The 26,567-nt window shown below is 45.5% G+C and overlaps 2 protein-coding genes across 2 annotated transcripts; both read right to left on the reverse strand.

Annotated features, from left to right (window-relative positions):
• Positions 1-10,468: 10,468 nt before the first annotated feature.
• Positions 10,469-16,216, reverse strand: LOC125533160. The gene is made up of 14 exons (XM_048696914.1): positions 15,957-16,216; positions 15,439-15,583; positions 15,166-15,206; positions 15,006-15,059; positions 14,818-14,901; positions 14,519-14,604; positions 14,315-14,413; positions 13,416-13,549; positions 12,957-13,026; positions 12,150-12,198; positions 11,980-12,070; positions 11,628-11,709; positions 10,829-10,972; positions 10,469-10,736 (listed from the first exon to the last, which is right to left on the reverse strand). The coding sequence occupies exons 1-13, from the start codon at positions 16,214-16,216 to the stop codon at positions 10,878-10,880; spliced, it is 1,290 nt and encodes a 429-aa protein (XP_048552871.1). The 3' UTR covers positions 10,469-10,736; positions 10,829-10,877.
• A 4,981-nt stretch (positions 16,217-21,197) lies between these two features.
• On the reverse strand, positions 21,198-23,337 carry LOC125533161 (zinc finger MYM-type protein 1-like). Its single transcript, XM_048696916.1, has 2 exons — positions 22,758-23,337; positions 21,198-22,680 (listed from the first exon to the last, which is right to left on the reverse strand). The coding sequence occupies exons 1-2, from the start codon at positions 22,910-22,912 to the stop codon at positions 21,198-21,200; spliced, it is 1,638 nt and encodes a 545-aa protein (XP_048552873.1). The 5' UTR covers positions 22,913-23,337.
• Positions 23,338-26,567: the final 3,230 nt, after the last annotated feature.

Genomic DNA, 26,567 nt, shown 5'->3' on the forward strand with positions numbered 1-26,567 from the left:
CATGAGCACCTTGGTGAACTTATAACCTCCCACCTGAGGCGCCACCACCAGAGCCAACTGACCCGGATTATTGATCTGGAGTGGGTGATCCTCTCTGCTCCATATGATTGGCTGTTCAGACCAACGTAGATAACGGGGTGTGGCCGGTTCAACAGAGTTGACTGCCCGCCTCTGAACCTTCCGGTCTCGCTTGTCCAAGCTAGTGGTAAAGACATGGTACTGCCCACTACTCAATTGCTTTGGGTTGCTTTGGTAACCTGACTGTTGCTGCTGTTGGTTGTAACCACCCTGGTTGTTCTGACTATTTTGACCATTATGTCCGCCCGGATTACCATTAAATCCTGAACCGGAACTTCCTCCACCGTAACCCGGCCTGGACCCTGAGCCACCGCCAGATCCGTGATCATACCGGAAATTATTAGAAATCTTGAACTCCTGCATAATAAAGCAATCCTTCCAAAGGTGGTTTGCTGGCTCCTCCTTCGTCCCATGTTTTGGACAGGGCTGGCTTAGCAGATAGTTCAGGCGGTTTGGGTTGGGGTTGGGTGCTCCACTACGATTTTTCGGCCTACCCTTGCGCCGCTGGCCATTGTCCTGTACGTTGGTATTAGCCACAAAATCCATGTTGCCATCCGCTTTACGCTTGCCTCCTCCGCCATTGCCTACCCAGTGATGCTGCTGACCTTTGGAGCTGCTGTTCTTCTTCCCCTTCCCTGTCTTGTCATCATCAGATTCGGGATCCTTGGTACTATCAGAGTCAGCATATTTTACCAAAGCGGCCATGAGGGTCCCCATGTCGGTGCAATGATGCTTCATCCTTCCCAATTTCAACTTCAGGGGCCCAAACCGGCAGTTGCCTTCTAGGGTTAATACTGAGGTGTCAGCGTTGATGCAGTCTGAGGAGTGCAACACTTGTGAAACCCGGCGCACCCAATGAGTCGTTGACTCTCCTTCCTCCTGGACGCATGCAGCTAAGTCCACTATCGACATAGGCTGTTTACAGGTATCCTTGAAATTGTTGATAAACCGGGCTCGTAATTGGGCCCATAAGCTGATAGAATTAGCGGGCAAGCTTTTTAACCAAGTACGGGCCGTTCCTTCAAGCATCATGGTGAAGTATTTCGCACACGCCGTGTCATCCACATCAAGCATCTCCATGGCCATCTCATAGCTCTCTACCCATGTCTCTGGTGGTTGATCCACCGTATAATTTGGTACCTTGCGTGGGCCTTTGAAATCCTTGGGCAGGTGCACGTTGCGTAAAGCGGGGACGAGGCAAGGCACCCCCAAAGAACTAGAAGTAACACCAGGTTCGATTGAAATGGTTGGACGAACCGGCGTGAGCTGCCGAGCCTGATGCTGTGCGGCTAACTCGGCCTCCCTATGCGCTCGGGCCCGGTTCACCACTTCCTGAGCGTCATCAGCTCCACCCGTCGGGTTGTTACCACGGGGTGCTCCACGTCGTTCATTACTCGACACTGCTGGTTCATCCATATGTCTGCTATAACTCCAGCTTGGACGGGGGGTCGAGTGGATCCGGTCACGGCTGTACGAGTACGCTTCCTGTTGGGCCAAAGCTGTCCTCAGAAGTTCCTTGACCCGTCACGTCTCTACTGCCTGCGGCGAGTCACCCTCAACTGGAATGTCCTCCAGCCGTGCAGCAGCGGCAACAAGATTGTCCATTGGGTTGGAGTAGTGACCCGGAGGTATTAAAGCATCCTGAGGTATAACGGTGTTTTGACGAGGCGGGTCCATCTGACGGGGCTGAACCGGTGCACCGGTCCCAGGGGCTTCTGCCCGGTTCCTCTCTAGCGGATTGCTGGTTCTTGGTCCTGGAGTGTTGAAAAGGTCTCTGGCCTCGAAAACTGGAGGTAAGCGGGACTGGCGCTTCCTTCTCATGACTTCATGCGACGCGCTCTGGTCCAACATAAGCCTGTAGGCCTGTGCGTCTAAAGCGGCCCGCTCTGCGGCCATCCTGGCGTCCTCAACCGCCAGATCCGTTTTGGCCTGGGTGATCTGTTCCTTTATCTTTGCAATCTCTGTGTTGTGAGCGTCCTGATCTGGCGGATTAACTTCTGCCATAAGCACCGCCAACGCATCAAATAGTTTTGATAGAACCTGAGCCGGCGGGTGCACGGGGCACCCTGCCTCGGCAGCCGTTGCCGCTGCTGAACCGGAGATCGTTGCCGCGGCTGTCGAAGAGTGAAGCGCTGCTTGTGTTCCGGTCATGAATATTCCAACCCGGTTAGGCAGATCAGAGGGGTCCGGAATACTGTCACCATCAGAACAGCTCTCAATCCGGCCATCTTGTAGCTGATAAAGAGATTCGGTTTCTCCGGTCGAAAAGTCGTCACCGGAACAAACGGTAGTTGCCCCGTGAAGCTCCGATCCATCCTCATAACTCCCTCCATGAATCATTCCCACGAAGGCACGCTTCATGGCCGGTTTAATCCGGGCGGATCGCGCACGCTGAGCCGTCTCGACGAGGCCGGTGCAGATGTCCGGCTCAGGGCCCGGTTCACCGATCTTGCCAATGAAAACGTGAATGCTACCAAAGGGGACCCGGTACCCGTACTCAATTGAGCCGGCCTCGGGGCCCCAGCCTGCGTCGTTGATGTAGAGTTTGCCGCGACGACTCTTAGTCATCCGGCCTACAGCGTAGCCCTTGAGTCCTTCAAAGCGGCCCTCCAAGAACCGGAAACCATCGTGCGATAGCCCCACGGTGGGCGCCAACTGTCGTGTTTCTGTCACGGCAGATGTCCTAGAGAAAGGACTTAGTCGTGGAGCCATCGCGACGGGTTAGCTTGAAGGGGTTAAAGCGGACACAAGGACGCAAGAGAGTTTATACTAGTTCGGCCCCTTCAATGAAGGTAAAAGCCTACGTCTAGTTGTGGTGGAATTGATGGGTGTTTCGATGACTAGGGAGCAATAAGCTTCGCCTATGTCTCGAATTGTTGTCTGTGTCCTTGAACCGCCGCCGGGTCGTCCCCTTATATACATGGGTGACGCCCGTCGGTTTACAGAGTCCCAACACCGGCTCATAGATGTGTCCGGTTTGGTCTCTACTTATTCCTAACTTACAATACAAGTTACATATTGACGCCGGTTTACGGCTACGGGCTCTCAACCGATTATGGGTCTTGAGCCCTCATCTACCTTCATGGGCTTTAACATGCTTTAACTACTGATGAAGCTAATCCGGCCCAGATAGGCCGGTTTACGCCCAGTAGTAATATCCCCAACAGACGGTCCTCTCTCCCTTGGACAAAATGGTTTGGAATGTTTGCCCCCCCCCCCAAAGTCAATTTTTTTTGCTTGGTTGGCCCTTCAAGACAGAGTTTGGACGGCGGATAGATTGGCAAAGCGTGGGTGGCAAAATTGCGATCTCTTCCCTCTTTGCAGGTCGGTGCAGGAATGCAGACCTCACCTCTTCTACAAGTGCCGCTACACCCGGCGTCTTTGGTCATTGAGAAATTCCTCATGCACGGGCTTGCCACTTCCGCTTGGCCCCTGTTCGACTCGGTGGACGAGTGGTGGGCAAGCACCTGCGCCGATGGTATGCTGAACCGCCAAGCCAAGGCCTCCCTCACTATGCTCGTCTCATGGACGATTTGGAACGAGCGTAATGCAAGAGTGTTTAAGCATAAGAGTGCTCCACCGCCAATCTTGCTCTCCTCCACCTCTGCCGAGGCTAACCTGCGCTGATGGTACGCCGAACCGCCGGCGCAAAGAAGCTAGGGTCTTTTATTTCATGCGAATAATCTGCATGCCGTGTTTGTTGGGTGTCCTGTAACAAACTCTTTTCTATCTTAATTAATGGATGAGGCAAAGCTTTTGCCTCCGTTTCAAAAAAAATCATCATGCATGCAAATAAACATCATACCGTGTTGTGTTGCAGATAGCCAAATAGACGACCTACTGTACAGGGTGTCTGTAGCTATCGTCTATAAACTGACATGCAGGAAACCTACAGACAGCAGTTGTCTAAACTAATGCACATGCCCTTATGCATTTGTGATTTAATGGGTTCAAAAGAGATCTTTTTAGTGGGTTCATAGCCAATCAATACCATGTATATATACGTGGGGGCAAAAAAAGTGGTTGGGTTCACTTGCACTCCGCCCCTGCCACGCCGCCACCCAAGAGCGTGCATGGACAGGACCGACCAATTGCCAGGAGGGGATGACAAGCATGGAGACCACACCCCATACACCGTCACCGTCACCATGAAGCCTTTTTGCCCATGGCCGGACAAGAGGGAAGGGATTTTCTTCTTAATTCTTAGTTGATTATATTGATACATCTCCGACTCCCAAGCAAGCGATCCTTATCTCTAATTAACCCTAAGACTAATGGGCCAGGCCCATTACGTACTCTAATATATTCGCTCCACGCAAGAGTCGAACTCTGGTCACCTAGTGCACCACCGTGATCCCCGCCATTGGGCTACTGCCCCGTTCTCAATAAATAAAGTAGGCAAAAGTAAATTCATCATGCGTAGTGATAGAGTTACCGAAAAAGGCTTTCATCTCGCTTTACATCCATGGAAACAACAGAAAAAGAAGACGAAAAAAGAAAGTGACAATGAAACAAGATGCTAATGAACATCTTACTAACATGCTCTCAATGGACCCATAACAAGCTAGACCATTTTGCCGCAAAAAAAAACAAGCTAGACCATTGACTCCTATGGAAACTCCACATCATGCCATTGATGCGACCACAACAAGGGAGCAGCCCACCGTCGAGGAAGGCCCGCCATCTGTCTCTTCCTCCAAAGATGCCCCTCGGCCCTCTCGTCCTGGATCCTAGGACACCACACCATAAGTGGGGGGAAAACTCACCCAAGAGCGTGCATGGACAGCACCGACCTATTGCCAGGAGCCCAGGAGGGGTTGACAAGCATGGAGACCACAGCCCATACACCGTCACCACCTTTGACAAGAACCATGAAGCCCGCCGCAAGTTCCTGAGCAGGAAAACCACGGATGCATCACCGACAGACCGCCACTCACGCCAAGCCTCAAGCACCACTCCACCATCCCAGGAGGCTCCTTCAAGATTCTAAACAACGCCACAACATTGTCGCCACCCAATCCGAGGGATTTTGGGTTTCACCCGAGACCGGGAGATGGAGGGCCGGGGATAGATCTCGATGCCACCAAAGGAGAAGTTTATGTTCTCTAACTGTACAAATTCTATTGCTGCCAAAGGAGAAGAGCTCACCTTTGTCCGCCAGTTCCCCTAGTCTCAGGCATCCTTCCAGGCATCACGAGAATAGGGGAACTGCTACCAGAGACAAGGGAAACCATAGATTAACGTTGGAGAGCAGTTTCAATTTTTTGTACTATGCTATGTTTGTATTTCCTTGGTGCCGACATCATAATTGTGAAGACGGCATCGTACAAAGAAATAATTCCCACGACTCCAGAGAACCTAAGGTATCTTGAGTCTTGCAGATCAATGGTCTCTGATCTTGCGGATCATCGTCCGCTGCTTTTGACAGTCATGGCCATGGCGGCAATAGTGTCACATGAGTTTTGGTTAGGGGTTCTCCTACTTCGATTTTTTGTGTTCCCGGTCTTCACCAACAGGCTGATGATGAATTAGTTGTTACCTTGCCTTGCGGGGGGTGTCTTCCGGGCCACAGTGTGTTCACCCATACTGTAGGTTCCCACATATTAGTATTCACAAAAAAGGTTCCCACCTATACAAAAAATAGATGCTAAGCTTGCAATGTCTGATAACTGGGCTCACGAGGGATTGCTAGTGAGATATTGGAGGAAGGCGAGGATGACATACGTCAAGTCCGCATAGCCCTTATGAGCTGGGTCACACACTTACTACAATGGCAATCGATTTCCTTGACCTTCTGGCACTGGATAAGCGCCAGCCCCCATAAATGAGGCAAGAAGCTCTGCGGGTGGAGCAGCAAATGGTGGGCGATTCATGATGCTCTTAAAAAATCTCAGAGATTAATGACGTTGAAGAGGCTTGATTTAACTTTTATTTCAGTTTGTTCAATCTCAGGTACTTTGGTCAATAAATAAATAAAGTCAAATGTTTACTAGAAAAGTACAAATTTTATTCTTTTCTTTTGGCTGCGTCAACACACACAAACATATTTTCATTAAGGTCTTATAGAGCTAATAGGGTTTCACTAGCAAAAGCGCTGCGTTGAAACGGAAGAAAATATATATATCACACGCCACTAACTGAATAACCATGGCTCAAGACCCCAATAGGTCCACATCCTTTATTTGAACATGGCATCACATCTGTTTGCCACTCATGCTTCTTCCTACTCTCGCCGGTGGTGGTCTCAGTGCTCACTCAACCATAATGCATTTGAATGTGGTCAATCCTAAGGTCTCCCTCTCTCTCTCTCTCTGCATAAGATGAGAAATTTGCTTTTCTTCCCTGCAAGGTTTTGTTGGGCGTGCATGCATGGTCATCGATGATTTCTTTCATCTCCAATCTGGTTTTGTTGAGGTGTTCATTTGCTATCTAGATCGCCGCCACTATAAAAGAAAGATGGATCATGCTCTATTGATTAAGGTTTGCACCTTAAATATCATTTAAAAAACGTTTAGCAGGTAAATTAATGTTGGGGAACATAGTATTTCAAATTTTTTCCTACGATCACGCAAGATCTATCTAGGAGAAGCATAGAAACGAGTGGGGAGAGTGTGTCCACGTACCCTCGTAGACCGAAAGTGAAGCGTTTAGTAATGCGGTTGATGTAGTCGAACGTCTTCGTGATCCAACCGATCCAAGCACCGAACGTACGACACCTCCGCGTTCAGCACACATTCAGCTCGATGACGTCCCTCGATATCTTGATCCAGTTGAGGACGAGGGAGAGTTCCATCAACACGATGACGTGGCAACGGTGATGATGAAGTTACTGGCGCAGGGCTTTTCCTAAGCACTACGACGATATGACCGAGATGTGTAACTGTGGAGGGGGCACCGCACATGGCTAAGAGAAGACTTGGTGTGCCTTTGGGGTGCCCCCCTCCCACGTATATAAAGGGAGGAGGAGAGGTGGACGGCCCAAGGGGGGCGCGCCATGGGGGGAAGTCCTACTTGGACTCCCGGTCCAAGTAGGATGCGGTCCCCCCCTTTCCTATTCCCACTAGGAGAAGGAGGGAAGGAGGAGGAGGAGAGAAGGAAAGGGGGGCCACCCCCCAACCCTAGTCCAATTCAGTTTGGGCTTGGGGGGCGCGCGCCACTACCTGGCCTCTGCCTCCTCTCTCCACTAGGGCCCATGAAGGCCCATTAACTCCCCCTCGGGGGGAGGTTCTGGTAACCCCCGGTACTCCAGAAAATGCCCGAACCTTTCCGAAACCATTCTAGTGTCCAAACATAACCTTCCAATATATAAATCTTTATGTCTCGACCATTTTGAGACTCCTCGTCATGTCCGTGATCTCATCCGGAACTCCGAACAAACTTCGGTTCATCAAATCACATAACTCATAATACAAATTGTCATCGAACATTAAGCGTGCGGACCCTACGGGTTCGAGAACTATGTAGACATGACCGAGACACATCTCCAGTCAATAACCAATAGCGGAACCTGGATGCTCATATTGGCTCCTACATATTCTACAAAGATCTTTATCGGCCAAACCGCATAACAACGTACGTTTTTCCCTTTGTCATCGGTATGTTACTTGCCCGAGATTCTATCATCGGTATCATCATACCTAGTTCAATCTCGTTACCGGCAAGTCTCTTTACTCGTTCCGTAATGCATGATCCCGTGGCTAACTCATTAGACACATTGCTTGCAAGGCTCATAGTGATGTGCATTACCGAGAGGGCCCAGAGATACCTCTCTGATACACGGAGTGACAAATCCTAATCTCGATCTATGCCAACTCAACAAACACCATCCGAGACACCTATATATCATCTTTATAATCACCCAGTTACGTTGTGACGTTTGATAGCACACAAGGTGTTCCTCTGGTATTCGGGAGTTGCATAATCTCATAGTCAGAGGAACATGTATAAGTCATGAAGAAAGCAATAGCAATAAAACTAAACGAACATTATGCTAAGCTAACGGATGGGTCTTGTCCATCACATCATTCTCTAATGACGTGATCCTGTTCATCAAATGACAACACATGTCTTTGGGCAGGAAACTTAACCATCTTTGATTAACGAGCTAGTCTAGTAGAGGCATAGTAGGGACACTCTTTTTGTCTATGTATTCACACATGTACTAAGTTTCCAGTTAATACAATTCTAGCATGAATAATAAACATTTATCATGATATAAGGAAATATAAATAACAACTTTATTATTGCCTCTAGGGCATATTTCCTTCAATTAACATCATATTCAGAGTATACACATTTTTTAAATCAAATTCCATATATAAGATATGGATCATGCGCTATTGATTAAGCCTACACCCTAAATAGCATTTAAAAAATGTTTAACTAATAAAATAACATCATATTCAGATTCTACAAATTTTTCTAATCAAATTTCATATACAATTTGTTAACATTGGAGTCATGATTTAAAAGTTATGGGTGTGTTTGAAAAGCATTTGTTCTAGATGGACTGCGGGTTAATTAACCCAAATATATGGGAGGGGGTGGTGGGTCTCTTCAATTCTTGTCACTTAAAGGCAGGGGTTTCTGTAAAACCGCAAAAAAAGAACCCTTTTGTGTCAATGGGTCAATTATCAAAAAGGCCGGAGGGTTTCTGTAAAAATGTGTGACAGGGGCAGAATCTTTCCTCCCTTTATTAGGCCATCTCCATCGCCAACCCCCAATCCGAACACTGCATTTGTCCGTGGACTGGTTGGGGGGGGGGGCTAGTCCGTGGACTCGAATGCAGGAGCCGGTTATCCAAAGTTGTTCGCATATGTCCGATTACATTTTGGAAGAACTTAACGAAAAGGGACCAATTTGATGCATATTCGAATGCACCGGATAATATTCGTTCATACCTGGACAATGTTTTACATAAAACCGGGTACTTTTCATCTAAACAGGGGCAAATTCGTTACATTATACATATTTCAACTACACCGAACTCTAAACCTAGCCTAAAATGACGACCGTGGAGCGTATACTCATCTTCGGCCGGCCATGAGCCTCGACAGCCATTAGCGCGGGGAAGTGAAGCTATCCGCCTCCACGTCGCTGGCCAACGGCTAATCGGTTGACAATGTTGAGCCCACCAAGCTTGGCCTTCATGGGATACAAGCATCGACGACCTCATCACATGCACTACTCTTCATCGCAGTCGGCAGCAATCATGGACGTGCCAGCTTCATGGTCGTGGCGGCGGGGCGTGGCTAAGCTGGTGACCTCGTCTTCGTCCTTGCTCCTACTGAACACCTCATCCGACGCATCGTTGAACTCCGTAGGCAGCTCCTAACTCCGCCTGAAGATGGCAGTAATGCCATCAGTCACGATGGATGTGGAGGGCGAAGCGATAGGACTCGAGAAGCGCCTCCTGCTCGGGCACATCCACGTTCGACATTATGATGTGCAGGCAGCAAGAAGCTCTTCCTCGTGTCGGTGTTTGTCGACGAGGTGGAGGATGTAGGCCTAGTCGGCCAACCCCCGTTGGGATGCGCTATTTCGCTCCTCCAACACCATGTCCATGTAGTGAGCACAAGCCTGGCCCATGGTGATGCCTACATTGGTTAGCACGGATGGTGGCCCCGTCTCGGCCACCTCTGCCATACGCGCATCTGCAGCACGAGCCTCTAGTAAGCTCGTCCGTCTGGCACCCTACCAGCTAGTCGCAATAGCGGCGATCTCCTCCTTCTGTTCGGACGAGAGACCTTCCCACAAAGCTTTGGAGCTCGAGGAGGCCATGGCGGGTGTGGTGAGGAAAGGAGCCAGAGAGCGGAGGAGGGTGGATTGATGCGGCCGTGCTGCCGGCCCGGTGTGTAAATAGCGGGCGGAGAGCAGGCCAAGCAACGAGGCCGGGTGGCCCGGGAGTAGCTTCCTCAACAACCGTGTATGTTTAATGGAGGGAGACGGATAGACTGCACGGTTTGAGTGCGGATAGACATTGTGTGCACTGGGAAGTGGTGCGCAGCTCTCTCGCCGGCGCGCCACTTCAATGCGCTTGAGTGAGCGGTCGCTTTCGCTGTGGGCTGGCATGAATGTGGCGCTGACCAGCGTAGGGCGAGAAAGCGCGCTTGTGCGGAGGGGTTTTAGGTGGGCCATGTTAGTCAGACGCGGGCGTGGTAGCGGTACGGACGCCCGCAAAGCCGACCCGCTCCCCGGTTTGTAGGAAAAAGTGCATCCGGACTAGTCCGCGTTGGATGGCAAAATACCTCCAGACCGCGTGGTCCGGACGGTTGCGGGTGGTTTGAGGGTCGATATTGAAGATGCCATTAGTAACTAGTTGTAGATTTAGCACAAAATAGAAATTACTCTTTGACGCGTGAAGAGCTCTGCTAACGAAACTACCTCGCCCTTGAAAATCCAGAATATCAAATGTTTCAAATACACAGCAAAGACTTAGGAAATACAGTGCTACGTAGAGATGAAGACTAGATTCCACGCTACTACAAGCTAATTAAACACAATGTTTTCTGTCAACAGGCCAGCTCTAACGGTCTTCCTGAGTGGTTACAGTTCCCTGAATCAATGTAATGTCTGTTCTAAAGCTTCTTCATGTGCTTCCGCAAACTATTAGTCTTCAGTTCGGTCCTCCTTGATTTGTGTCACAGCCGCACATGTAACTGCATTCAATTAAGATTCGTGCAAACAAAGTGTCATTAGTACACAACACTAAATACTAACTCAGATGTGCCTCAAGGACAAAAGGATTTACGTTGTAGTTCGTCGTGTCGCCCCGTGACACAAACAATGGTATAATCCTTCTACTGGAGCTGGGTTCCGGAAACTTGCTCTCTTAGATCGTCGACATGGATTCCGAATCCGTACGCGGTAGTACCTTTCGAATGATCATTTGCAGCTGCAAATAGGAAACATTATTGCAGCAGCCATCAGTGGGTGTTTCGTTAGTACTTCAAACAATAACATTTCAGCTAAAACAAAAGATATCTTTTCTTGTGGAATGATACTATACATTACTGAGCATTACTACTGCTGCTAATATTACCATATGTTGCTTTTGGTCTAATTCACCATATATAATGCAGAAATATGCATTATCACTTGCCAAAACGACGCACAAGAAAAAATCCCATAAGTCCACTATATATGGAAGTATATATAAAAAACAAGATGACATTATCGATTTAGGGCAATTTAAATTAGGCTGCTTAGAGTGCTAAGAGGTACGTAGAAAGCTGTCTTAACAAAGCATCATACCTAGATAAAACAAATAATGAATAATTCTCACAGAAGAACGAAACAAATATTAACCATTTATTTTTGGATACGAGAGCATTCATTTTTCAACAATTTTTTTGTAGGGAAAACAACAAGGAAGTTCCCCTACCTTACATACATATCACTATATCTGGCAGTAGATTAAAATAAAAGGAGTGTCATGTTACAAGCACTACAGAGAGTGGGAAAGCCTTTCTGTTTTTCCATTTGATCAGAAGTAATGAAGTGTTTTATTGCAAAAAATATAATATCTAGGATTTTGTTAGTGTCCAAACCTGTGAAGCTGAATGTAAACGAGGGTTTCCACCAAGACTTGAATGCCAAAGCTAAAGAAGATTTTGAGGGACCTAACTTTCCCTATTAAGAAAGGAACATTGAATATTAGAGATAATGGAATAAACAAATACAACACTTCATACTTCAGTTTTTTTCTCTACGTGTAAATAAAAAATTTTGTTAAAAATTTTCTATACATATTTTCACACATTATTTTGGGAGTTATGCAAAACCATTTAGGGGTGCTACTGCATTTGTAACGTGATATCACCCACACATAGTGTTTGTAGCACTAGAATCTCTCTTTGTTATTAGCAATTGGAGGCATATTAATAAAGATGTGTAACAGACCTTTAGTAGTAAGTTCTTATTAGCCTGCCAGTTTGCAGCTATCTGAAACGAGGAATTGTCGGCATCATCTGTTGGTTCGTCCTTACCCACCCTAGAAAAAAAGGTCATGTAAAATTGAATTCAATTGCATTGATGAAAAACTGAAAACCATGAGTTCATTATACGCTCACCTTGTGGCTAGCTCAAGCCCAAAATCTATGTAGTTTGTAATTTTGGTTGCTTCCGTAGGAATCACAGAGTATACCTAATGGACACGCACAAATACATAGATTTGATCAAATCTCAAAAAGAAATTGTGATTTGCAATGAGATATCTAAATAATAAAGTTTCATATTTACACTCAAGAAATTGCACGAGACTAAACTATTTCTACTAACTGCAACTCCTATTCAGAATTGATTGTGCATCCTTTAATTCCTTCATTTATGTCAATTATCCACAATTGTACCCCATTCTAGTAACATTCACATAGCATATGATAAGATAGATATCTATAATCAAATTTAGCGCATGTGTTTACTATATCAGTTCAATTCAAAGAATATAAACTGTGATAATCCTCATACTAAATATTCAGGGTACGTGTATTCATGTGTACAGATGATGCATTCAACGGCTACCATGTAATGTCAGCGCACTTCCTAACACTTAAATATGCTAAAAGCAAAAAGAACGGGAATTACCAGGAAGGTACGTACACAATAATAAACATGCATACAACTAGTAAATGATATATATTCTAACAAGACAACTAACTAAGCTAATCCTTAAAAAACTAATATACTATTTTTTTAGTTGAACTGATATATAGTAAACTAACGAGGAGATAGACCAGACATCCATTTAGTCTAAAAAATACATATAGCAGGCTAAGAAAATGGGAGGCAGATCAGTCTTAGGGATCACGAATAAAATAGAACTGCATGCCATTCCCTGTATAAAAACAGAACAACGTACAAAACTGAATTATGTCAACAGATAATATAGAACATATCTCGTCTCACCTGCCTTTGGACAACCTGGTGCTGATAGAATGACGCGACCAGCTGCACATCAAGGAAATTGTATGAGATTCAACAATGGTAATCGTGTAATGATTCAATCAAGGCAATAAATTAGTTTTATGTTTTACTTGGTAACAATTTTTGGAAACCACTGATCTTGTTACAAAAATTTAGTTGACCATGAAAAGAAACATACATAAAAGGCATCTTTAACTGTGATTGGGAAAATTTCTATTTCTCACTGAAAATCCAAGAATTTTACAAAGAAGTTCATAGAAAAGCAACAAAATTTCTGGCATATTTCACAATGATGGTACTCATGTATCCAGAAGCACCAGCACTATGTGTATGTAACCTTATCAAAAGATTTTTGTAAGTTACAAAAAGTGCAAAGCTTTTCTTAATAAGCAAATGAGGAAAAACTATCGAACCTGTGTGCTTCTGAGAAGCTCTAGAGAGAAATTGAGTGAAGGGCTGAGTGGACTATCTGAACCCACACCATAACTGATTCCGCAATCCCAGTTCTTCAAGTCCTCAAAAGGAAAAGACTTGTTTCCAGCAGTACCTAAAAATGATGCATCAACAAAGGGCAAATGAAAGTATAAATAAAAACCCTGAAATTCATACATGACAAGAAAACAAAAGACTTGTAAAAGTGCAAATAAATCTGAAATTTACATTTGTCCAAATGTTTTTTTCTTAGGGGCAAAGCCTTTCGAAATATGTGGATAAATGTAAATCTCAGCTTTGTTAGGAAGCCATCATATGAATGCCAAGAACAAACTCCAAAGCCATAACAAAAACAATCCATGCATGCTAAAGAAACAACAGGATTGGCAATTTTGGTAACCCAAAGTTTTGTGCAATATAGAATACTTTAGTATGTATTATGCTTCAGCCTACAACTTTACAGTTTTTCCTATTGTAAGCCAAATAACCAGTTGATACATGTAATAGACTACATGCTTGCTAATTTTGAGTAATCCGGGGTCACAAACTATATTATTTCCAGAAAATGTGGGTATGGTCTTCTGCTTATATTTCCATAAAAAGATAAAAGTGACTATAGTGTTACACCTTTCTCCAAGTGCATGTGTACGGTCTTTCCCATTGTGAATAAAACAGTGTAAACCCAGTCTCTGAAATATAGAGCGATGTTGAATAAAGAAGTGGATTCTAAAATATACACATATAAAAAGACAGTAGGTTTCAGTAAAAACTACACTTCAAAGAAGTGGATTCTAAAATGTACGCGCTTAGGGGCTTGTATTGTCCCCCTGCCCTACAAGTTAAAAAAATTAGTGTGGTTAAAAGGTTTAGTAACACTCACTAAGCGGCTTGCATTGAGCTCCTGCACTCAATCCACCTATTCTCCCAACCAACCATGCACCATAGGGTACCACACAGACAGAGGGTACCCCACCAGATACTGCAAAGAAAGGTAATATGAACATAATACAATCTGATTGGATACATGAAATACATAACAAGGTAAAATTCATTCAAGTAAAGTTAGACGTGGATATATCCTTACAGAGAGATGGCACAAAAGATGCCCCCAGTGATAGATTCTTCGAATCATATCTCAAACCCATGACACCACTGTCTTCTGAACAAGTGCTGCAAAACAGAAAAATTCATGTTTGTCACTTATGGTTTTATTCATATTTAGATATAAATAGCAGGAAAAAAATATATTCTAATGCATATAGTGCAGGGTCTTTTTAACACCATCAGGTAACAAGTAAGTGAAAATATATGTAACAGCTACATGCACTGCACGGTATATGCACCAAAATGATGCAAAAAATAAAATAAAATATTACAGCCTACCTGTTTCCAAAATGCAAAGGCATTGCATAAAAGGCACCAATACCATATTTAGGAGAATGTGCACTCGATCTGAGCTTCAAAGTGCTGTATATTAAAAAATATAAGAAAAATCATCACTATCCACATGCACATAGGCCATCAATGTGGAATCGTTAAAAGTTTTTACTATTGAACAATAAAGATCTTACGATTTCGGCGTTGACACAAGAAAGTGCACAAAGGTATCTGGATTATCCAAATCACTACAAAAACAGTCAAGTCACATTGTGTTTAGAGTATAGTTAACAGGATATCATAAATAATAAGTACATAAGAAATATGACATTTGGTAAACTATGCAATGACTACCTCTGCCATCGAAGCTGAGCCTCCCCGCCAGCTGGTGACGCCTAGCGAAATATAGTTACGGAAAAACCGATTTTTTGTTGCAATATATAAAATAACCAAGGGCAAATTAAATCCTGAAAATAGAACGGCTAGCAATGCATACACAAAACCCATTGATCTTCGTCGACCGATCTCCTACCAAGTAATATATACCCATCAAAACCACACATGTATGATCACAACCAAAACTGGAAGAAAAAAAATACGATATCATGAACGACTGTTGCTGGATACAGCTGCGGTCAGATTGACATGAGGATCCTCCACCATCTTGAGCATGACCCCTGCGTTTACGCTCCCAGCTTGATTGAAGTAGTCGTCGAACAGGGCGCGCAGTGAGGGCTTCCCGAACCACAGATCGTACCCTGGCACGAGCATCCTGCATGCTCAAGACCACCATCAGTCACTTCAGCGCGCTTATATACAAGTTCATGCAATTCATAGACTAATTCCTTTTTTAAACTTAATTCGTAGATCAACTTTTTGTAAACTTAATCCGTAGACTAATTAGCCACCGTTAACACGGCACTGCAATTCAGAGAACTAGTGTTTTATCTGCAGAAGCAATCTTTCCGGTTCAAATCAACGGAGCATCGGCAGATAGATACACCTAGTCAAAGCATGAATCTGAAATTGAAATTCTAAACCCGATCGATTCGATGCTGGTAAATCCTGTCACGAGCAAATTAAGTAGCTAACCAACAGCGAGCTTTTTCACGGGAGACAAGCTATGTGGGCGAGGGGGGACGCACCTGGTGCGGGCGGCGTTGGGCGGGGGGTCGATGAGGGGCGGCACCTCCACCTTCGGGTCATGCTTCTTCTTCGGCCTTGGCGTCGGCGTCGGCTCCGGCTCCGTCTCCGGCTCCGGCATCTGCTTCGGCTTTGGCGGTGCCGCCGGCTGCTGCTCCCGCACCGGCTTGCTCCGGGAACTCCCCATCCCTATGCTGCGCCGCCGATCGCCGGTCTCCTCCTGTAAACGTATGACCAGAGATGATTTTGGAGGAGAGTACATGGGTGAATTGTATATTTATATATAGGAAAGAGTACATGGCTTTTACGTTATTACAACCACAACAGATCAAACCTAACAGCTGCCCTGTACGGTTTAAATACAATACATGTCAACTATAAAAAAAAATACAACAGACTTTACTTAGCCGGACTCATACTGCTACAATAAACGGTTTAAATACCATACACGTCAACTCAAAAATATGCTTGTCGCGAGCATGGAATACCGGATTTGATGGGAGATATATATGTTGCGCCGATCTTATCGCACCATAACACAGGTGGACTACTCGAAGTGGCTACAAGTTCCAAAAGATTAGATTGCACCCATATGATTTCAGCGGTAGCATTAGCCAACGCCTTATACTCAGACTCAGTGCTTAAGCGTGACACAGTGGCTTGTTTCCAAGCATTCCAAGCGACAGCTTGTCGTGCTCTCGGTCCCGGCGAGCTGTGCGTGTGCGGTCCACTCAGTCATGGAAAAGAGTAGTAGGGATATCCCGATTGAAGCACATCGGTCACGGAAATGAGCTGTACCGATATGCCGACTGAAGGACATCGGCTTCGAAGATCCTGAGCGACACGGCCTTTCGCGCTCTCGGTCCCGGCGAGCTGTGCGTGCGTGGTCCACTTGGCTCCGCATCAAGATACCACGTGCATCATAGTGTAGATCATCCCGACGTCGAAGCGAATCATCCCGCCTATAGGAAGACGCCACCTGTCTGCACGGCATACCATCACGCAGTCGGGGACAACACGACTGCGTGGCGAGTGTTGGAAATAATCTTGACATGTGACTTGTGAAGCATGCATGTGTGCACAATGTGTAAGTACTAGCCGGTCAATGACAAGTAGTACATGTCGCTAGTGCATGCATTCAGTTGTTAGTTAGATGCATGCAGAGATTAGTTAGTGGCCTAGCTAAAAGGATGTTTTGTTGATGAAGTGCACTGAGAGATTCAGCCACGGAAAGATAACTACTCCTAGTATGCATGCTAGCTGAGTTTGTTTGATTAGTGGCCGGTTGGCCGAGTGAGTTGCATCATGGAGAGATTCGAGGATGTGCTGGTGCATGGAGAGAGTGGGCGTGAGTAGTGCCTAGAGACTTGGTGTTAGTGGCCGGATGTGGCTGTCGAGTGGTGCCTGATGATCAGCTCCCTATGCATATATAATTCAGCAAATGAATGAGAAAAAGAGGCCGTGAGGGCTGGAAGAAAACATGTAGTCGTGTCCACCAAGGAGAAGAGACTCTCGGCAAAGCTTTGTGCTCCTCCTTGGTACATGTGTATACGTCTGTGTGTTTGAGTTTCTCTGATGTGTGTGTGTGTGTTCTTGAGAGAACCCATTAGAGAGATAGTACAAGAGAGTTGATAAGAGCTTGGGAGATGAGAGAGTGTGCGGGGCAGCTCGAGGAGGAACAGCGAGTCATCACATCATTGAGGATTATGACCCCGAGGACACGTCGAATCATCATGGCACCGAGGCGAAGCTGTCTGGCGTCACTATGATAGATCATCACGTCTTCGAGGAGGATCCCCGCGTCGCCGCGGTGAGATGTCATCACGCTGTCGAGGGGGGTCCACTTGGCGGCATGGTGAAGGATCGTCGTGCCACCGAGGAGAATCTCTCGGTGCCTCGGTGAAGGAATTTGTCCAGCTCCCGCCCGACTATCAGCCCGTCGATCGGCCGATTGCCCGGGATATTGAGAGATCATTTCGTCTTGCGTGACTGTAGCCTTCAAGAGTGTTGACAACTGACGAATGTCATGTGCAATAGGCCCGCCCTCAAGGCGCTGGATTGCGTCTGCCAATCTAGTAACAGCTCTGACATTGTCAATTGGTGTTCAAAGAGTGCAAACATCACCTAGGCCTCGACTGCGAATGTGGTGTTAATATGAGGACCACGTCGAACCATAGATGGAGCCGGCGGGTGACGTGACCGATTGGTTTCTGCTAGCGCTTGCTCTTGCGCCGACAGATCACGCTCGACTTGCGCCAGTCGGGTACACGCAGCTAGGGTGGTCTGGCGCGTAGTCTCCAGAGCGAGATCGGACGGTGTATCACCTATAATGGGGGTGTTGAGGAGATCCTTGGCAGCACACCGTAGCTCCCGAGTGAGTTGTGCCTCGCCACGATGTCCTTCACCCTCTGCAGCATTGTGGGATGCTATAGTAGATGGATCGACTATCGCGCCTCCACGATGGCTTGACACCAGAGGCGGCATACCAGCCACGAAGACTTCTGCCACAGAAGAGACTGGGTCACGTAGTTCTCCTCCCCATCCGAGCACAGTACTGCAGAACACACTACCGGTGGCAAGCACAAAATGGCTATCAGTGACGGGCTTTGGGCCAAGTTGAGCCAGCCACTGGTAACATGTTAATGGTGGCGGGTCAGACGGCTGCCATTAATAATTGGTTACCAGTGGCAGGCTTTTATACGCGCCCACCACGGTAACTTAGAATACCAGTGGTATGCTTTTATTAATGCACAAGTGGTCGCGCACTCCATCCATTCCGCCACTGAATTGTAGGCGCGTGCCAATTTCATATAACAAAAAAACTACGCCCGCGCCTACAATTCAGTCAGTATACAACAATGCAACAGCCATCACTCCTACAGCCATACAAATTTTTCGAAAAGGGACACTTTATTACTTAAAAAATTTAAGCATTAAACCCGGTCTCTGCATAATTAAGATGCACACAGCCAAATAAAATCCTCTCACACAAAATTAAAAAAAGGCGAATTACAACAAAATATGTAGAGTTCGTATAACGCCTAATGTGGAGGGGGGGCCAATCCTTAGATCATGCTGCCACCCATGTTGGGTAAAAGTATCCCTCGCCGTAGCCTCCAATCGTGTACACACCTTCGTAAACAGGCCTCAATTCTCCACGCGTTGTAGAGAGGACCATAAACAAAGAGTCCCGGTACATCTGTAGATAACCTGCAACAGAGAAGTACTTTTATCGTTAAAAACCTTATCATTTCTACATAGCCAAAGCGACCAAATAATGGCAAGCGCTCCCACCCTGAGAAGAGTTCTAAACCTGTGATCAATCCCATGTAACCAGTTGCCAAATACATTAGCAACACTACAGGGAGGATACAAGCCAGAAGCTATTTGGATGACTGACCATATAGAACGAGCCAATTTGCATTGAAAGAATAAATGTTTTATTGTCTCCTCATGGTGACAAAATACACATTGCGGGCTTCCATGCCAATTCCTCTTAATAAGGTTATCTTTAGTAAGAATGACTCCGCGACGAAGATACCATGCAAAATTTTTATTCTTAAGAGGTATCTTCATCTTCCAGATCTTCTTGTTATTAACAACTGGCACATCGGTCTGAATTAACGCTCTATACATAGAATCCACTAAGAACTGTCCATTCCCATGGAGGTTCCATCGGAATACATCAGACCCATGTGACAATTGCACCATGGACAACCGTTGGAGCAGGATATTCCACGATTGGAGTCTGGGTCCAATTAAGTCTCTTCTGAACGTCACATTTGGCGAAAATGATTCCATTACTGTGGCGACAGTATCACCTTTGTGGTGCACAATGTTGTATAGAGCCGGATATTTTTCTCGGAGTGTGGCATTTCCTAGCCACTTGTCCTCCCAGAATCTAATTTCCGAGCCGTCCTTAATCGAGAAGGATCCATAGCAGAAGAAATATTTCTTCGTAGCCATTAGACCTGCCCAAAAGTGGGAATCCCCAGGCTTCCAATATACTTGGGATACCGCCTTGGAGCCCACATATTTCCTCCTTAGGAGGGTTTGCCATACACCATCTTCCGTTAGTAATTTAAACAATCATTTGCCAAGGAGGGCCCTATTCTTAACCTCAAGGTCATGAATGCCCAACACGTCTTGGTCTTTGGGACGGCAAACCACACTCTATTTAGCCAGTCGATATTTCTTTCTCTTGCTATCTCCTTGCCAAAAAAATCTTGATCGGAAGTAATCCAATCTATGTAAAACTCCTTTCGATAACTGGAAGAAGAAAATCATATATAGTACCACATTACTAAGTACTGAATTTATGAGAACCAATCTTCCACCTAGAGACAGCAGTTTACCTTTCCAACTGCTAAGTCTTTTTTGCAGTCTCTCCTCGACGTGTTTCCATTCAACATTTGTGTGTATCCGATAATGTATCGGTATCCCCAAATATGTGATCGGAAACTGACCCAACTCGCATCCGAATAGTTCAGCGTACAGATGGGCCTCGTATGAAAATTGATCTTTAGACCCGAGAGTTGCATCCAGTGCACTCACAACCAGTGGCGAATCCAGAAAGAAAATGGAGGGTGGGCTCAAAGTTAACAGAGAAAAAAAACGAAACGTCCGTTTGATGAAAAACAACATCATCTCCTAGTCCATTTGTCCAAATGTGATCAAACTTTCTCAGAATACTACTGGAGGCATGTGGTATTTACTGGATTTTTTCTCTGGAATGTTTGAAACATATTAAATTTGAACTAAATTCTGAATCTGCTTAGCTAAATAGCCATTATTTTCTAGGCCATTTGTGCAAATGTGCTCAAGCTTTCCAGGAATACTACTGGAAACATGTACTATTTACTGGATTTTTTTGAAAGGTTTTAACAATTGAATTTCAAACTAATATTGGTATTGCAAAGACAATATCTGCCAAACCAGTGCTCAAAAAGACATGAAAATTTTCAAGAGCAATAGTAATAACATGTTTAACCATACTAGAAATGTTAATACAATTCATACACAAGATATCAAAGTACAAGAGAAGTAACAACAAAAAGGAGAATGAAATGTTGCTCTTACTAACTAGTACTGTAGTTATAGAACACCTTCACACCAAAATATAGAAATGTATGCGTAAGGCACCTCCTGCAAGCCATCTGTTCACATTAGTACACTTGTTAGTGATATAACAATAAGTCATGAACGAATAAGTATTGAAACTAGTAACAGTGGCATCAATACCTCTAAGAAATCACATGAAACTCATGAGGCAAATGTCCTTTCCGATCCCTCATTTTCTGGAATTGTATCATGATTTGGTCATCAGGAATGCTTCTAAATATCTCTTTCTCGCAGTAGCACACCATCAAATCATTTAGCCAATCATCTGATAGTTTGTTGCGCAAATCTGTCTTGATTATCTTCATTGCTGAAAATATTCTCTCAATGGATGAAGTGGCCACAGGAAGAATAAGTGTCAACTCAATGAGGCGATATACCAACTGGAAAGATGTGTGTTTCATTGTTTCAACCATCAACCGAGCAAGTGTGGACACATCCCGACATCCATTAAACTCCTCACTTCTCCTAATGTTCATAAGAAATCTTGGGAGGTCTACTCCTAGCATTAACCGATCAGCTTCTGTGAAGTCCTCATCATAAATTTCAGCAAGCCGAATAAGTTTGTCAACGTTAAACTTTGAGAAGTTGTTTGCTGGATTAAGACAAGACATACAATCCAATAACTCGGTGGAAACTTCATTGAATCGGTGATTCATCTCAGTGATAGTTGCATCAATGGCAACATTGAATATGCTAACCTTGTAATAATGAAGTCGAGTCACCTTATTCTTAGTGCGAACAGATTGACCCATAGCTCCAACAAGATCATCCATGTTTGGCACATCAATACCATGTGTTTCACAAAAGTTCTTGGCTTGGCAGAATAAAGACTCCCACCCATTATCCCTCATGCTCTGCAAGCTTTCTTTCACATCCAAGATCAAACACATGGCTTCAACAATGTTTTGATTCTTTCTTTGCAAAGCTTGGGATAGATGATTTGTGTTGCTCAACAAGTTTATTAAGAACAACATGATGAACACAAATTCAAAGCATTCCATGTTTTTAAGCAAACCTCTAGCTCCACCTTGACATGTGTGTTCTCGGGCATCAACCACAACAATTCCTAGCACCTCCACCACAGCATTCCACATTGTGAATATACGAAGCAAAGTTTTGAGATGTGAGCCCCAACGAGTATCTCCTGGCCTTGTTATGTTAGATTCTTGATGCAGCCCGGTTCCGGCTGTGATCTTTCCATTCTCCATCAAATCTAACAACTCATCTTGATGTTTGGCAAGTAATGCATCCTTCCTTTTGCAAGATGAACACACTTGAGTAACTATCAACGGAATATAGTTGAAGAAATCAGCAATAGCAGGACTACATTGAGCCACATTGACAACCACCAACTGTAACTGGTGAGCAAAGCAATGAACATAAAATGCATATGGAGCTTCATCTCTAACCAGTTTTTGCAAACCGTTGAATTCCCCTCTCATATTGGAAGCACCATCATAACCCTGACCACGTAGCCTAGAAGTTGACAAACCATGATATTCCAACACATCAACCAAAGCTTTTTTAATTCCAGCAGATGTACAATCTGTGATGTGCTTAATTGCAAGAAATCGCTCTTGAAGCACTCCATGATCATCTAGAAATCTACATGCATCAGGAAATCAGATTAGTAAACATTAGTAGAACAATTTAAAAAAACACTAGAATATGGCATGTGTTACCTGACAATCACCGCCATTTGCTCCTTTATTGAGCAATCTCTAGCTTCATCAATAAGTATTGAGAAATTCTTATCTCCAATGTCATTCTTAATAACTTTGGTTACCTCCATTGCACAAGCTGTAGCAAGGTCCTTCTGGATGTCGGAACAAATCATTTGTGCGTTTCCTGGCCCCTTATCAAATGCCTCCTTCACATCTTCTTTCTTGTCCTTATACCAGTCCAATAACTCTCTGAAATTGCCCTTGTTGATGGAAGTGGAGGATTCGTCATGCCCACGAAAAGCTTCACCTTGTGCTATGAGATACCTTGCACAATCCAATGATGCAGTTAGGCGGATTTTATAAGATATCTCAGACTCCTTGCTGTACACACGGAATTGGGTAGCCACACTTGCTCTCTGATTGTTGAAATCATCACAATCTCCCTTAGCAATGTTGTGGTAACTAGATGGACCACCAACATGCTTCCTGAAATTACTTAGGGCTGTTTTCCAACGAGTGTAACCATCTTTTGTGAAAACATCATTTCCAAATCTAATGGCTTGTGATGGTTTCTTGAAAAGAAAGCAATGGAAGCAAAAAGCGGTCTCCTTTTCCACACTATATTCCAACCAATCATACGTATCAAACCACGCAGGTTGAAAGGATCTCCAAATTCTACCATCCTTTGTCTTTTCAAAATTATGCCCAATAGCTTTGTTTCTCCCTTTCAACAAATAAGCTCGTCTCACATCACTTCTAATTTCAGGAGCATAATCTTCTATTGGTATTCGAAGTCCTAGATCTGAAATAATTTGACTTGGATGAAATTCTGGTATAGGTTGCCTTGGTTGGTTTGTACTCTCATCAATTGTGGTATGATTCATCTCAACATTTGGGGATTCATTTGGGCGTTCAGGAGGAGGGATTGTGCCCACAACAATTAAGGGGAGGGGATTTGCAGTCACATTAGTTGGTTCAAGTTCAGGTTCGACATCGGTAGGGGGAGGAGCAGGCCTTTGGGGAGGGGTAATTGAACTGCTTGCATAAAAACTATGCATACTCATAGTTTTTCTCTTCATTTTTAAATCTGCAAATAAATTGTAATTGACCTAAATCAACTAATAGCGCATGAACTAGCAAACAAACTGTAATTGATATGAGCCAAATTAAAGAAAGGAATGAAATTATGGAACTTGGAAGCAAACTGGGAATTATACCTTAGCCAGTATTGGATGCGCTCAGCTTGGAACGGGGCGTGGCAGTGTGCGGCTATGCGAGCCGAATGCTCGCTCTGGCCAGCTGGCGGCTCCACTTCTCTGGCCAACGACGAGTTGGTGGCTGCACTCAGGGTCAGGCCGTCAGGGGCCTTCGATGCCGCGCGAGTCCTGCAGCCTGTCGTCGACGCGCGCACTTTGTGGACCGCCTGGACGAGGTGGCCGTGCCGCCGTCGAGTGCCTGTACGAGGTCGAGTCGGGGGGACCGGGGGAGGGGGGGGGGCGGAGGGGCCTGCTGCCTAGGGTTAGGATTGGGGGCGGCGCTTCTCTGCTCTCTGCTGGCTCGAACGAGAACGAGAAACACGTCTGGCTGGGAGCTGGGAGTTGATGGGCTGGGCGCTGGGACTAGTTGGTCCGGGCCAAAACGAAGCATACTAGTAGTAAAGAAAAATCGCTTTCTATCGAGGGCAGGCTTCAGCCTGTTGAAGCCTGCCCATTGGACTCGCCACTGCTCACAACTAAATTGTCCTCCTAATCGCTCCGCATGAATCCAGAAACAAGGCGGAAACACTCAAGAAACGGACATGAGGCACGCACACACGTGGAGTCCTTGCAGCCTAGCTAGACAAGGCATGTCTACTGTTTGTTTTTGGGAGATCTCCAAAGAGAACCAAATAAGCTATGAAACCGATGGACCATACACACATATGATGCGGTCTTGATACAGTGACCGAATTTGTTGCCGGCGCTGCCTTTAGTTGTCGCCGCAGCTCCTCTTCCAGGCTCAAATTAAAGGTTGTGGTCGCCATGTCATTGTTGGAACACTCGCTCCTGTAGGAGCTTAACAGCTAAAGCATAAGAAGAAGCCATCACTGTCTTCTCGGTTAGTTGGTTTGCCCCCCTTCTCTAATTTGCTTCTCGGTTAGTTGGTTTGCTCCCCTTCTCTAATTTGCCAGGCACTGCTAACTAAGACATCCTTAGAGCATTTTCAATAGAAGATGTATATGTAAAAATAATTAACTTTTGTATTTTCAAAGGCCAAAAACACCTATCCAACAGATGGTGTAGATACAAAAAAAATTACATCTTCGCCTTTTGAAGATATAAACTACAACACCTGGCGGTGCAAATTTGCATCTCCGCCTACAAAAAATGTAAAAACGCAACCGACCGCTAACTGCCCAACTGCCGTTCCATTCTCTTCCGCGCAACCAGCCGCTGCCCGCCCCACTCCGCCGCTGTCCGAATCGCACCAAATCGCCGCCGCCGCCTGACCGACGGCCGCCAGTCCGGCCGCGACTTCACCCCCACCCCCCGTGTCTCCCGCGGCCTGCCTCGCCGGCACCGAAGTCCCTCAGTCGTCGGCCGCCACTAATTTCCTCTGCCAGTCACCGCCCTATTCGGCCCCGCTGCCGCTCCTCCGCCAGCTCCCTCGGCCGTCACTTGAGTCGGCCCGCCCCCACCCCGCCGCCCAACGACGCCGCTCCAACCTCGCGCAAGAACCTCGCCGCCCCCGCGCCGTCCGCCCCTTCGTCGCTGCCCGACCTCGCCACCCCCGCGCCGTCCGCCCCGTCACCGCCGCCCGACCTCGCTGCCGCCGTGTCATCCGCCTCGTCACCGCTCGACCTCGTTGCCCCCGCGTCATCCGCCTTGTCGGCGCCTTGTCACCGCCCACCTCCACACGCCGCCACTCCGACCTCGCCCGACCCTGCCACCGCCCGACCTTGCCGCCCACACGCCGTCCGCCCCGTCGCCGCCGCCCGATCTCGCCGCCCTCTCAAATGAAGTACTAGTTGAAATATAGTTTTTACATCTCCATTTGCATCTTCTATTGGAGTACTTGTTTTACATCTTTGTTCTGCACCGTTTGTTGGAGTTGGCCCTTTTTTGGAGATGCAAAAGGCAGTTTTTGGACATGTAAATTTTTACATCTCCTGTTTTACATCTCCAAATTTGCATCTTCTTTTGAAGATGCTTCTAGTTAATTAGTAGATGGTTATTAGTAGCTACTAACTAAGGATGCCATGGCACTTGCTCCTGACAGAGATCTTGCTAGGAATAAACGATCTACGAATTCAGTACTTTGATCATGCAGCTGCTAACTAAGGATGCCAGGCTCAATTGGTTGCTTAATCTAGGTGTGGAGACAAAAGCTAAAACTGAACCAGAATCTCAGGTTTTGGTTTGCCTTAGAATGTACTATTGACACACACATAATTCTTGTTCTTGTACACACTATCTTACCTTTTTTTAAAGAAAAGGGATCTCTATAGATTCATGACACGGAAACTTCTTACATAACATGATCATTAGCATTTACATTGCACAAACTCTAACCTCTGTAGGTTTCCTATTTTTCAATACCAGAACACTCGAGAGTGTAACCTGTGGTGACAAACCAAGGTTCATGTATATCTATCTATAGAGATACTAAGCTCCCTTGATCTGAAGCATCCTGGTGCTTCGGGGGTTGTGGGGTCGTTGGGGGCCCCGCCCGTAAGGGCATTTGTTGTTTAGTTTATTTATCCTTTTCTTATTTATTTATTTTATTTTCTCAAATTTTATTTCATGACACTTACTGAAATTTGTGAACATTAAACACAGTGTCCCTAGT

This window comes from Triticum urartu, chromosome 1 (assembly GCF_003073215.2).
Source record: "Triticum urartu cultivar G1812 chromosome 1, Tu2.1, whole genome shotgun sequence".
Taxonomy (NCBI): domain Eukaryota; kingdom Viridiplantae; phylum Streptophyta; class Magnoliopsida; order Poales; family Poaceae; genus Triticum; species Triticum urartu.

Bases quoted from the DNA above. Each gene is read 5' to 3' on its own strand.
- LOC125533160 (XM_048696914.1), bottom strand. From the start codon at position 16,216: ATGTACTCTCCTCCAAAATCATCTCTGGTCATACGTTTACAGGAGGAG. The intron at 15,207-15,438 runs GTATCCAGCAAC...ATATTTCGCTAG, and splicing joins ATGTCAATCTGACCGCAGCT to GCGTCACCAGCTGGCGGGGA. The intron at 13,550-14,314 runs GTGAGTGTTACT...CATCATTTTTAG, and splicing joins AGCTCAATGCAAGCCGCTTA to GTACTGCTGGAAACAAGTCT.
- LOC125533161 (XM_048696916.1), bottom strand. From the start codon at position 22,912: ATGATTTGTTCCGACATCCAGAAGGACCTTGCTACAGCTTGTGCAATG. The intron at 22,681-22,757 runs GTAACACATGCC...TGATGCATGTAG, and splicing joins CAAATGGCGGTGATTGTCAG to ATTTCTAGATGATCATGGAG.